The sequence below is a fragment of the Uloborus diversus genome, chromosome 6 (genome assembly GCF_026930045.1).
Source record: "Uloborus diversus isolate 005 chromosome 6, Udiv.v.3.1, whole genome shotgun sequence".
In the NCBI taxonomy this organism is placed as follows: Eukaryota; Metazoa; Arthropoda; class Arachnida; order Araneae; family Uloboridae; genus Uloborus; species Uloborus diversus.
This window is the reverse complement of record NC_072736.1, coordinates 86,656,942-86,671,466: the sequence shown is the minus strand read 5'-3', so window position 1 is coordinate 86,671,466 and position 14,525 is coordinate 86,656,942. Positions and strand designations below refer to the sequence as shown.

The window sequence follows — 14,525 nt, the reverse complement described above, 5'->3', positions numbered from 1 at the left end:
AAGATCTTTCGAACAAAAAAAAATTTGTTCGAATCGGACTGTTCATTTAAAAGTAATTGGGGGGGGGGGGGGCAGACAGACAGACATTTTCCCCCATCTCAATACCCTACTTTCCAATTTTTACTTTTTCGATATTTATTTAATTATTTTATTTATTTTTTTTGTTTTTCGCGATATTTTCAGAATGCATTAAGCCTTCTTTCATGCTTTTTTCTTCTTTCTCTGACGTTTACTAGGAAAGTAGGCTAAAAATTGTAAAACTGCCTTATACATTCGAATCTCGATAATTCGAAGCTTATAACTCAAATATTTCCTTAACTCAAAGTTTTCATCAGGCCCCCATTAGAGACTGTTGTGGAAACTTCCCATAATTCGAACTACCAATAACTCGAACGTTTTAGCCGGTCCCTTGGGACTTCGAACCATTGAGAGTTGACTGTAATTTAAGTAGTATCTATTAAACTTGATTCGCCATAAAATTAAAAGAAGCAGGGATTTTCAAGCGCACTAAACTTAAAAAAATAAATAAACTAAAAAAAAAAATACATTTGCAAACAAAGGAATTCATTTTTGTTTTCCATCAGATTGGGGCAAGACTAAATTGAGTGTGTTTCCAAATGGTAACACGTTGCATTCAAGGATCCTAGCAGATTATTTTTGGGTTTTTTAATCTGCATCGCAGGCTTAGATTCTGTTTCTGGGTCTGTAAGTAATTAGACAACTCTGCTAATTTAAAAAAGAAAAAAAAAGAGTCGTACCGCAAAGGTTCAATCACCTTTGGTGTACTGGTATTCATAAAGGAAAAAATTTCACTTGGGAAAACTAAATAGCAACGCAGGACGCTCCCCCCCCCCCCCCCCCCACTCGTGTGATTTTTTTTTCAAAAAATGAATAAAGGCGATTCCAACACTGATATATTTTTTTCACATAAAATGAAAACAAATCTCTTTTTTAGATTAAAAAATATCTACAGTTTTCAATTTCAGCACCAATTTTATGATAAAAACATTTTTTCTATCCGATTTCGACCATATTTGGTAGCACACAGACAGCAAAAAAAAAAAAGCATAGTTATAAAGATAAGTTCAAAAGCCATATTTTTCTAAATAATTAATTTTTTCTTGGAAAACTTTGAAATAACATTAAAACAAATGTTCTACTATAACTATGAGTTAAAAACTTAAAATTAAGACTTTTAATGAAATTTCAATCCTAAAAAATACTCAGACCATTTTTTTTTTCGGTAACACACGTAACGCGTAAAGTTGTATTTTCTTAAACTAAATTAGCGCGCTAAAAGAAAAATATCTCATATTATAAATTAACTTGATATGTTAGCCAGATACCTGAAGTTTCATCTTTCGACATGTGGTAGGAATTTTTTATTAGCGCTTCATAAAGGAGGTAACACAGGTAACGTTTTTGTATGATTTTCTTCAAATGTTGGATCTTTACATTTGAGAGTTAATGTGAGGTTGTTTTAAATGATTCATCTAAAAATACTGTGTGCTGATTTTAAAAGTATGCCTCAGTGAAAAAATCAAATACTTTTTAATGTATTAATTTGAGCTTAAAAAGCTTTGTATTTTAATAAAGAGAATAGAACTTAAGGGAAAATTATTTCCACACGTAAAGAAAGATTTTAATTGAATATTTGTTATCCACATGCATGGAAAAGAGGTTAGTAACAAAGTGAAAGAAAAGGTAAAATCTTTGGTTTAGACAGAAAAGTATCAGTAAACTGATAAACATAAAAGTTCAGTCATCAATTGATTTCCTTAATATAATAAAGGATCCTGCACAGTCAACCGAAATATTTTTATTCGATCAACTTAATAATGACTTGAAGATAGCCTGTGCAAAAATATTAAATATACTCCAAGTATCAAAAGAATGAATGTTATGTCAGCTATGAAGGGTAAAATTATGGCATGCAGATGCAGATGATCTGCACCAGATTTGATAGTGATTTTTGATGAGTGATCAAATAAAATGCTGTTACTGAGATACAAGTAGGTGACTGGTGTTATGCGGATAGGAAAAATCCAAACCACATAACTTACCACAAAGGATACCATCCCTCCAAAAAAGATGGCCCATCCCCCTGGAATCCTACAGAGCAACTCTCTGCCCCCTAAATGGCATTAAAAAAAAAAACCTATAAAATGCATTCCTCTAAAATAGTCAATGGCGCAGTCTGTACCATAACGCCTCTCCTCCTGGGCGCCCTTAGTCAACAACTTTGGGAACTTTTAGTCCACGTGATTTGAAATTGACTTAAATAAATCATATTTTTGTACTAAAATGACTTTTGAATGAAAAAACATTTATATGCTGCCGCACTCGTAACACTTCAGGCACATTTGTACAGAGTGTATTTATTTTGAACTGGAAACGTAAGAGCTTCAAAAAAACATATTTACAAATAATATTAACCCATGTAACACATAATGCACATGTAAAAAAATGTAGTTCATTTTACTCTCAAAGCTTCAGTTCATTCCATTTCTTTCATTTTCTGAGTCTCAAACATAATGCTTTAAAATTTGATGAGAAAATTTAGAATTATCCACAGTAAAAATATTGCCATTAAATTAACCCTTGATATTCTTCGTTATCATGCTAAAAGAAAGTAAAAGGTATTTTAATAACTTCATTGAAATTTTTATTGTTTGCAAAGAAATGTACTGCCCAAAAGCGTAGTGGCAACAGTTGGAAATGACGCAATGGATATAAGGCAGTACGAAAGAGCTAAAGTTCCTTTTTTTACGCATATTATCTCGCCTTGCGTGCGTGGCTGAAACAGCCTCTCGAGTTTTGTTCAAATAGTGAATGTAAAGATGGCCCTTTGGAAGGTTAAGTGCAGATAAATGTTCCTCGCTAAGATGTGAAGTCTCGGCATCACATAAGTGAACCAAGAAACTATCAGAATCTTCTGCCAGACTAAATTCATCGCTGTGTCGGAAGTAGAGGCCCCATGGACCAGACCTGGGAGCTAATGAACGCATCGGATGGTTGGAAATTGTAAGTCTTGTGACCCGTGAAAATAGTAGCAGGAATCGGAGTTCGGAGCTACCGGCAGCGGGAAAATCCTCAAATCATTCAGCCTACGCTAGATCTTTGAAGCAAGGTCGAATTGGTGCCTTTTGTACAGCGTGTGAGATTTTTAGTGTTTGATGCCTCGTCGTAGAATTCAACCCCTGTGAAGTAATGTTTTAATGTATTACATAAGAACTTTTTAATTTGTGCAAATTGTGGTATTATGTTGTCATAGGCTGATGTTATTTTAATGTGTGTGAAATGCAAATTTCATATTAGTTAATTTTAAGCAGAGAGTTATTTGGGCTTGGTACTTTTGTAAATATATATAGGCGGAAACTCTGGCCGTGTGATAACTAATGTATTTTAACTTTTATTGGGGGTTAATTTTAGAGTTAGTATTTGATCAAGGAGTAGTTTTAAATTCTTTTAAAAGCACTATTCTTGCAATTGTATTTGTGTTATAATGCTGCATCTTAACCATGCCACCTAGTAAGAATAAAGCTGTTTCTTTCTTTAAAGAATTGTAATTAATGTGATCTTGGGTATGTGTTTTGGTGTTTCGCGTACTGTACGTTTCGACAGTACAGAAACGGCGTCAGAAAGTCACACCCGTCACAGTGGAAAAGTCCGGTAAAATGGTCTTTCCAAGCCATGATCTGCTTCATTTGTTAAAATTAATTGGTTTCCTTCAGTAAATTTCAAGTAATTAATTTTTTCGTGCAGTATTTGTGACTATTCAGTTGTAATATTTACAAAGGGTAACACACGTAACGCACCAATATCACCAAATTAAAAAAATATTTACCACTTAAATTTTTTTTAAAAAATCAGTAAACACCTTTGATTATGTATCTTTCCATAAAAAACAAATCTTGATTTTACACATTTATACTTCACAGAATTAAACGAATATGTACAAAGTTTCCAATATCTAGCTTTATAAAGGGTTACACAAGTAACGAAATTTCAGAATTTTTTTTTTACAACAAGAAATTAATATGAATCTTCAACTTTTTTTTACATACTAAAAACACATGAAGATTTAACAACTAGTTGAGAAGACTATGAAAAGTAGCCTGTAAGTTTGTTATAAAAAGGGAATTAAAGTTGAAAAATGTTGTGTAAAAGTGACATACGTAACGAAAGAATCGCCTTAAGGTGGTGTTTACTTTAAACGCTTCACTTCTAATCCATATTTTGATAAGATGGTAAGTTACAATATAGCAAAAAGGATAATCTTTTGAGTAGTAACAGTTGCATTAATCAAAAGAACTTGAATTCGTCAATTTGATCAGGAAACCACATTTCGTATGTTTACTATAACAGGAAAATCTTTCGCTCAAGTGTCAGGATAAAAACGTTCTTAACAAATTGATAGCTTGTCTAATCTGCCGTGGGCAGCTAAAGAGCAGTAACTGCAACTTTTTTATTTTATTTGCATTTTTGTCGTCTATTGTAAGTTAACTTATTGTACAAGCTTGCTTATTTGGTTTCCGCTGAGAAAAAGGTCTAATTGCAACCTTTCCCTATTGTTAGAATTGAATCCAACACACATTTCTTCAAATATCTCCAACTCATTTCTGCAGATACTGCCGTTTACCTGCACACGACAGTATTATGCAAATTCAATATAACTAAGAAAAATTCAAAATGATCCTGACCTGTTAGGAATACAAGCAGTCTTCCCATCCATAGCATTTTTATTCTCTAAAATGCTACTAAACATAATAATATCCGCAAATGAAAAACAGAACAAAAGAAAAGTAGGAAAAACTTACACCAAGGGTCGTAAATATTTTTAATCTAAATCCTAGATGTTATGTGGTCAATGTCGAAAGAACTGATAAGCAATCACGGTACTTTTACCAGAAAAAGATATCTTCGTGCTTAAAGTGAAGTAAATAAAACAAAAACTGAAAAGCGTTTTTTATTAGATTGTTTTTTAATAGACCTTTTTACTTCTTTGTACGGAATAAACGAAGGATTGTCATCACAAAAAAGTTTTTACTCAAATTTCGGTCTAAATTTTCACTTCGCTTACTCCAAATGAATGTTTGTTTATTTTTTCTGAGCAATCTCGAATTGCTTATTATCTTCACTTGACCAAAGCTGATGTTGCTCTGATTTTTTAGATTACCACTACGATGGTTGTTTTTAATACAGTGGACGCCGGTTAACTGAATCAGTGGTTAATTGAATCAACCGCTTTAATGAATCAAATCGACAGAAACAGAACAAGACACAGCTTCATTGACTTCGCCGCTTTATTGAATCAGCCGCTTTATAGAATTACTAGTGGTACCTGCACGGCTTTGTCCGTAGTTGAAAATTAAAAGGTCATTCGATTCGCCTGTGTATTTACAAATAATGGATGATGAATTTCTCGCCAATTGGCTATGTTCATTCGCTCTCCCATTCCACGTCACGATGATTTCATAATTTACTTGTTTATCTTATGATAATTTTGCTCCGGAAAGTGTTCTTGAAATTGAAATAGAAAAAGAACAAAATCGAATTTTCAAAAAATCGCTTCGAGATGCACACCCCCATGCTACAAACTAACTTTGTGACAAATTTCATCAAAATTGGCCGAACGGTCTAGGCACTATGCGCTTCACAAACATCCTACAGACATCCAGACTGAAAGACTTTTGAGTTTTATTATTAGTAAAGAAAACTGTTTAGAACAAACATGATTCATATAAGCGGAGGTTAGTATTTATTTAGAGAGCGAAATTTTAGTTGTTATACTTGCAAATAATATGTGGTTTGACTTTATTCCCATTTTTTTAGGGCTTATTAACTAAAGCAGACTTTAAATTAAAAAGAGGGGGTTTTGTGCAAAATTATGTTTTTCAGGGGAAAAAACACCTATATAGTAGAACTTAAACAGCAACACTTCAGCTTAGTAAAAAATTTCCAGATTACTAATTCCCATCTTTTAAGATTGAAAAAGAAAAAAAAACACAATGTTATACATAGTAAATATCCTTTAGGATAAGTGTACTGGTATATATCGGCCATAAATTCTTTACTTAAAATAACCACACCCAATCGCCATTTCCTTTTTTGTGGATATACCTCCTATTATCTTTTCTAGAAAATCACCATTCACAATATGACGGGTGCAAATTTCTTGACTGTTTCCATTTCATTCCATTTGTAGAAACAAGAAACCCAACGAGTAGGGTCCTATCGCGATTCATGATTGCGAAAACCATAATTTGATTTCAAGACGTTAAAATTCAAATGATTTTTTTTTTTTTTTTTTTTTGAACTATTGCTTTTTTAATTTGGCACTTCCATATGCATTATGTAGATGTGAGGAGAGTATTATGCAATAGTCGGTCCACATTGAATAACGCGGTTTTGGCTCTGTTTGCTGCGCCAATATCACGTGGGAATATCATCAACTATTTACAAGGAAACAATTGAATGGGTGGCGGAAAAAACGTTGTATGTAGGTTTTCAATTTTTTTTCAGTGGAGAAACAATGAATCTTTAGTTCAGCGAATGAATTACTGCACTCTCAGAAATGGACTTTCATATTCGACGAAATTTTCTTAGTTTCTGACGAAATCGCTTCCAGGGATATGCTCCGAGCGAACATTTCGTCAAATTGAGGAAACTGCTTTCGTCTCTGGTTTGAAGATGCGAATTTCGTCAAATGTAACGAAATATTTCTTCATTCTAGTTTCGTCAAATCGACAATCATTTTCGTAGTTTTGAGAGTATTAGTTTCGTCAAATTAATTTCGTCATATTTGAGCATGTTAATTTCGTAATTTTTTGAGTTTATTTCTTTTATTTTTATTTTTTCTTTTTTGAGCTGATTAGTTTTCTTTCTTTCTTTTTTTTTTTCTTTTTTTTTTTTTTTTTTGACGATACTGACGAACCTCGTTAATTCGAACACGCTTTAAAAGAATTACTTCTAAAACGGACTTTTTTGTATTCTCTGTCCCATTGTTTTTTGTTTTTCGGATAAGACGAATTCTGTTAAGAGTAATCGATTTTAATGATCCATTAAAGTTCGTTTTAACGAGGTTCGACTGTATCTTATAAGATTTAGTCAAATCTTTACTTCAGAATCTTACCACCATAATTTCCCACTTTGATGCGCATAGTCACACTCACAGGCCCGTCATTTACGGGGGGGGGGGTCATTTATGGGGGTTGACATCCCCCCCCCCTTTGATTTTTGAACTTTTATTCTTTACGTACGAAAGGCCGTGTTTTTAGTTGGTTCTCTATAAAAATTTTGAAGAGTGTACACCTTTTTCCACAATTGGAAAAAAAATCGAAATGACTGGCCTGCACTCCCCCCCTCCGCCTAAAGCAAAAGGCAAGTATTTGTTGAAAAAAGAGACACATAAAAGATGTTAAAAAAAATTTTATTAATGTAAAAATACAAGCAGACAATTTCTTTAAAATGTAAAAATAATTATTGCAAATTCAAGTTAAAGAACGATGTGAAATGATATCTGGGAATTAGGGCTTTACGATGCATCGTGAAATACCGATGTACAGTACACTCTACATCATTACACCGGTTTAAAATAAAAACCTCTAAACCGATAGATCGGTGTGCTCCACAAGTTTGCTTACATCCAAGCTTTTTTTTTTCATCCAAGCAAAAAAAAAAAAAAAAAACGGAAACCCGCATGTTAGTCCGGTCCCATAAACTCCCCATGGTATCTAACTAAAACCCCATAAAGGGGATTTAATGCAAAAATCTATTTTTTGCCGGATCTTTTCCATATTTGGCACAGAGGTTCATTCTTGATGCTCAGGAATACTCATTGAGCAGTTTCCTTCCCGCTATGGGGGGGGGGACAACTCTCATAGGGGATCTCCTTATAAAAGCCAAGTTTTTGTCTGATTTTTCCAAATTTGGCACAGAGGTCCTTTGGTGCTCGGGAATGCACACACAATGGTTTCAGTCCCTCCATGGGGGGGGGGGGGCAACGCCCATGGAGTTTCTCCTTACAAAAACCAAGTTCTGTCGGATTTCTTCTAAATTTGGCACAGAGGTCATTTGATGCTCGGGAATTCAAAAAGTAGTTATCGTCCCTGTATTGTAGGGGGGGGAGGGAACCCCATTGGGGGGTGCTTCTTATAAAAACCACGTTTTTGTCGAATCTTTTCCAAATTTTACACAGAAGTCTTAATGCTCGGGAATTCAAGCAGGATAATTTTCGTTCTTCTATGGGAGGGAGGGGGGCAACCCCTCATTGGGGTTATTCTTATAAAAACCAATTTCTGTCGGATTTCTTCTAAATTTGGCACAGAGGTCGTTTGATGCTCGGGAATTCAAGCAGATTAGTTTTCCTTCCTCTATGGGGGGGGGGGCAACCCCATTGGGGTTCTCCTTATAAAAAGCAAGTTTTTGTGGGATCTTTTCAGAATTTGGCACAGAACTTTGATGCCCAGGAATTCTCATTGGGGAGTTTTCGTCCAGCTATTGGGGTCTTTTTTTTTTCAAAAACCAGTTTTTATAAGATCTTTTAACAATTTGGCACAGAATTCCTTTGATGCTCGAGAGTTTCCCCATTTTAGTCCCGCTATGCATGGGGAATCCCCCGCGTGGGTTTTTGTCGGATCTATTCCAAGTTTGGTACATTTGTCCTTTGATGTTTGTGAATTCCCATAGGGTAGTTTCGTGCCAAATTTGGGAAAATTCTGACAAAAGTTTCGATTTTTGCAAGGAAAACTCCCCTAATCGGGGGTTTACCACCTATAGCGGGAAGAATAATTCAAACTGCTTCAACTACTCGCGATGTAAGTTTGGCGATGCATCACGGTGTAAAAATTCCTACATCGTCCAGTCCTACTGGGAATATAGAAGTGCTACTTCCTCAGCAGACATTGGGTTCTGGAAGAATAAGACATAGGTTACTTTTATGCAGAGTTACATCAATATTTGCTCAAGAGAAAATTGCTGAGGATTTACTTCTTCATTGCATCGCATACAAAATTCCAGAGAAAAAAAAAAGATTTTTTTAAAACTAATACCATAAATTTTAAAGAAATAGTGCAATAAAATGTACAGCTTTAAGTTTGTATATCTTTGTTCGAAAATTAGATACAGAAAATGAAATTAGATAATCTTGAAAAAAAGCTTACCTTTTTCTTTTATCAATCGATTATTTGTCTTATTAATTTTGCTTCTATGTAGAATGCTTGTTTGGCAAAATTTATGTTTAATACAGGAAGTGTATTATTGCATGCAGTACATATTTTATACTTTGAAGTACTTTGGTACATACTTCATATGTACCTGTCTGGAACTTCAAGGGAAATTAGGTACCTTTATATAACATAATTGATTAGAACTTTACTGATTTACTAAGATAGCTCCATAGGCATTAATGCAACCATGGCCAACGCTAAGACAGAATTGCAAGTAAGAGATTCAAAGGTATGTAATGAAAATAGTGACTAGCGTATCGAGAAAAGTTTACTAGTTTTTATCATATACTTTTTATTTTCCTTTCAATTTTTCAATTGAAATTTTACATAGACATTTTACTTTGTCTGCAGCAAAAACCATTACTCTAACTTAAATTTGGACTTACTAGTAGTTTATCTATGAAATGCTTCCCTTTATTTTGCTGATAATTCCTTGAGGCAGCAAATATGGCAATATAATTAATGCTGTATTTATTTCAGCTGTAGAAACTATGTATAATGGAAAAATTCATAATTATCACAAATCAGGTAACACAAATTAACATAGAATTTAGCGTACTAAATGTGAAAATAAACAACAAAGAACGCTTTATAATTGTTATTATTTTCAAACATGCTGCTAACTTACATTTTTTTTAAATCAAGGTTACCTTCAATAAATTATTTTAAATTTGGGAAAAATTGAAAAAATATTAAAAATATTTAGCTGCAAAGCACAAATATATAGTTCTTTATAGAAATTAATATTTTCTTTGTAACTTAAAATGCTTTGTTTTAAATTAATACTTACTTTATTTCATGTTTTATTCTGCAAGTAAAACCATTCAAAAAGAAAAGGAAACAGACTCAACAAATAGTGAAGTATTGATACAACATAAACAAGAGACAGCTGCAGAAGGGGATGACATTACATAAACAACATGGGGTGCGACTTTAATAAGACCGGTCAACGAGCCTAACAAAAAAAAGGGGGGGGGGGAGATAGCATTTCCGAACCCTAAGCTGATAGCCAATTTGCATTTATTTTTAATTGCATTAAGCGCTTTTTTTCCTCGATTTTTGTGGGCTTGTTTAAAAGGTTGCTAAGCAATTATTAAAAAATATTTTTATGAGCACTTTTGTGAGATAAAGTTCTTAATACTTTCTGATTATTAATTTCTTCAAAATCATATTTCATTTTGCTATTAAAATATTTCATGTAGTTTTGTTAAGAATTAACTATAGAAGATCTATTGTTTACCCATTTCAAAATATTAATCTTACCTACCGGGTAGAGCAATATTTCATTGAAAATGATAAGTGTTACGTACACTTTTGTGAGAGAACTGCTGTATAAATTATTATTGTACTGAATAAAATATTACATGTAGAGTAGAAGAAGAAAAAAATACCAATACTTAGAGAGGAGGGGGGCGGAATATTTGTTTAAGAAAATAAAAATTGCAGAGGAAAAAAATTTTGAATTATTAAACAAAAACACTTCGTTCACCAGAATTATATTAGTAAAATTCATGAAGAAGAATGAAAACACATAACCATGTAACATATTCAACGTTGAGATTAAAAGCGTCAAAGTTCTATGCTATTTATCAAGGCGCTGTATTTATTATCTGCGTTGCTGTAGCGACGGTGGAATTTTTTATGTAAGTTTAAATTCGTAAAAATGCTTTGATCATCTTTGTCAATTGTCTAACGGGGGGAAATAAAGGAAGTACGTTTTCGAAAACAAATGTCAACAAACACACATTTTCATTTGCAAATAAAAAATAACGCTAGTTAAGCCTAACGTGGAGGCGACTCAAAGTTAGTTTATACAGAATTCCAAACCAAATCGAACAGGTCGTTTTCAATTTTAATGTGTTTTAAATCCAACAATAAACACAACACTAAACAAAAATGTAACAATATATAAAAGAAGGCATATTGCACATACAAATTTTAATAAATACTAACCTTCTTTATGAATCCTTTAGAATAACTGCCGTAAAATATTTTAACGAGCAAGTACAAGACTGAAACGAAAACTCCCAGACTGCACTGCAATGTAACGAAATCGGGACGAAATTATTTCGTGAAAAATTTGAGATTTCTGGTTTCGTCAAATATCACGTGATTCGGTGACGAAAGGATCGTAGAAAATAACGAAATAGTGCTCGAGGATTGCCGAATCGTTAAAATTGAGCGTTTCATTTTTGACAGTGTGTGTTATTAATTCGTTTACATGGTTAGAAAATGCGCTAGTTGGCATTGGCCTAGTAAAAAAAAGTGTTCATAATTCATGGAAGAACGTTGTATGTTGCAAACCTACTTCGAGGTTTCCTTGCAGTAGAAAGTGAGTAGGTAATTGAATGGAAAAACGTTGCATATTGCTCTCAGTGGCCTGTTTATTATATTGTACTAAGCAGATTCATATTTTGGTTGTAGTGAAAAGTTGTTGTTTTCAACATACAACGTTTTTCCCACCACCCACTCAATTAATGACCTATAAGGGTCATTCTTCAAAAAGTAACTTTTTTGTCACACGTCTTAAACTGTAAAACGTTTAATGAAATTAGAACTTTGAACAATGCTTTTTAATTTCATCAAAAATATATCCATTTAAACCTGCCAACAATTTTTTAATAATACTTTTTATTTTAATATATTTTTGGTTCACAGCATGTGAATTCTCACCTCCTTGGCATGTCACGCACCTGGTGTGACTGTTTATGTTGCTTAATAACTTGTTTAATTAAAAGTATTTATTTATTTATTTATTTATTATTCCTTTCATAAGTGTCTCAAATACTAATTTTTTAAGTATATTTAATTACTTAATATTGTGTTTTTGTTCATTTTAAGTAGAATAAGTTATCATGTCACACAACAAATTTTCACCTCTGTTACCTAAACACAAAACGCCATTTTTCATTAACACGTGGCAGTAATGACATCACATTTTATTTTCCATGATACAAAGGAGCCCCCTAGTTTATTTTCAGTCATAAAGAATGTTGAATGTAATCGCTTTCTCCATTGGTTTAAAAGAAAGAACTGTGCTTATATCTTATTGGAAGAGACATTTGCAGCTTTCCACGGAGTTCGCGAAATCTCTTCTTTAATCCACCATCGGACTTTGGAGAAAGCTTATTGCTATTTGAGAAACTTCATTGGATACTGAAAATCTGCCCTCTATTCTATTTAAAGAGCCGCAGTCTTGTTTATCGGGCTTCACTACTTTTCTATATGTCTTGCTGTATGTGTGTCCCCATGTTTCGTATTAAACGTATTTGTTTATGTTCAGCTGTCTGAATCTCTGCTTTACACAACCTTTCAACAAAGAAGGTGTGAGATTTTTATCGAAAAACAAGAAGGTAGATCTTGTTTGAAAAAGTAAGTGTAGTTATTGTTAACTCTCACCTCCGAGAATTTTAATTTCAAGGAGGTAAATTAATGTAAAAAAAGAACTGAACATTTTTCCATCTGTTTAATATGTGCAGATTGTAGCAACGAAGAAAAAAAATCTTTCCCTGAAAAATGTATCCATTAGGCCTATATTAATGGAAAATTCCTCACCTCCGTGACGGACCTTATCAATGTCATTATTTCTGAGGCGAAAATAAGTGATGGAGGGGAAATACATCAATAATAGGCATTCTACAAAATTACAAATTGCCAGTATATTCTCAAATTCACTAAATACTATTTTTTAACGCACTTTGAACTAAAAGGAATACTAAAAATTAAGCCGTACTTTAATTAAGAGAGCTTAATATTAGCTTCCCACTAATCATTAAAATAGCTCATTGTTTGAACAATTAACAAAATTACTACTTTGATAATAAATCGACCTCAATTTTTAAGCATTAACAGTTTTTTCTTTTTTTTATTTCCATGAATGAGGCATTTATTTATTTATTTATTTTTATTTATAAGTAAAATAAATGTAACTTAGCTGGACCATTGTTTATGGTTACTTCTAGTAGGTAACATTTTTACGTAAGAATGAAAAAAAAGAAAGAAAACAAACGTTTTCTGAATTGAAAATTATTTGAGTTTAAAAGTTACGTTTTTTGGAGAATGACCCATAAGAAGTAAAAATTACTTTTTCGAAAACTATTGATTTCAAAAGTTTTATCTAAATGTTAAAAGTAACAGCGGCTATTCGGACTCTTTTCTTTCTTTCTTTTTTTTTTTTTTTTTTGACACGTTCAATATGTTTGCAATCAATGGCATGATGAGGTACAGACGAAAGAGCAAAATTCTGCAAAGCTCGCCGAAATGTCAAAACATCGATGCTCCAATGACCTCCTAGATGGTTGTTTTGAGCTCATCGATCGTTTTGTGGTAATTTTCACAAAGTATTTTTTCATTATGCTTCAAAAAAATGAGCCACAAGAGTGGAAAATTTAGAGAATAGGGCGGCTAAGTGATTCCCATTCCTGTAGTATTTGGGTGGTGTTTCGCGGAACACCCGGATGCATGTAAACAACCTTTACTTTGCTAGAGACCATGTAAAAATTTGAAGACTGCTGATTGGCTACCACGAAAAAACGTCATCCATATCTTTTAATGCTTACTTTGCACTGTCTAATTTTAATTAGTGTTTCATTTTAAAACCAGATCTTCCAGACAATATTCGAGATATTCGAGGGGGAAGAGGGGTATCAAAAACATTCAAACTTCAATTCAGAATTTCTGAGGAACGAAATTTGTTCACGTGCGCTGGAAGTGGGAAAAAAACATGGCCGACGCATCTTCGTCTGCTGGCCAATCAGGAATCCCCAAAATATTACAACGTCCCTAGCTGAGTAAAGGTTGTTTATATGCCACCCGCATGGTGAAACCTAAGGCGAAACGCTAAGAAGTGAACTTTGGGTGTTTCTAAAGTGCTCTTCCTGGCCTTCACACCTCTATTAGTTTGATAGGGTCGTGATCCGTCCAGCATGAACCTCATATTTTTGAAATTAGGGGACTTAGAATATGCGGATGAGATGGTTTTTAAAAAATTTTGACATATCGTCATATGATAAATTTTTGATTGGCATAGTACTTGGACCAGTTGTCTTCAGATTGTAATTGGTTAGCAGGGCTTTATCATCGATCCAAAATGTCTTTTGATTCACAATCAGGATGTTATTGGCCAAATAGTAATAAACTGTAAGACTTGAGAATCGATTATACTCTTAGAAACGTAGTGTTTCAGTATTTTCACAAAAATAACGAACAACAATAATGACAGCGTTTTAAAAAATTCCCGCGTCCTCTGAGTTTTTTTAATCGTTAAGTTTTAACTAAATCTTGCCTACGGTTGAA

General features: G+C 33.2%; 1 protein-coding gene across 1 annotated transcript in view; it reads right to left on the bottom strand.

Moving 5' to 3' along the window:
* The window catches only part of LOC129224638 (trypsin-1-like), a 30,184-nt gene extending 25,357 nt beyond the window's left edge, over positions 1-4,827 (bottom strand). The window contains exon 1 of the mRNA XM_054859120.1: positions 4,704-4,827. Within this exon, the coding sequence (XP_054715095.1) occupies positions 4,704-4,740 (37 nt within the window). The 5' untranslated portion in view covers positions 4,741-4,827. The remainder of the gene's footprint in view (positions 1-4,703) is intronic.
* Positions 4,828-14,525: the final 9,698 nt, after the last annotated feature.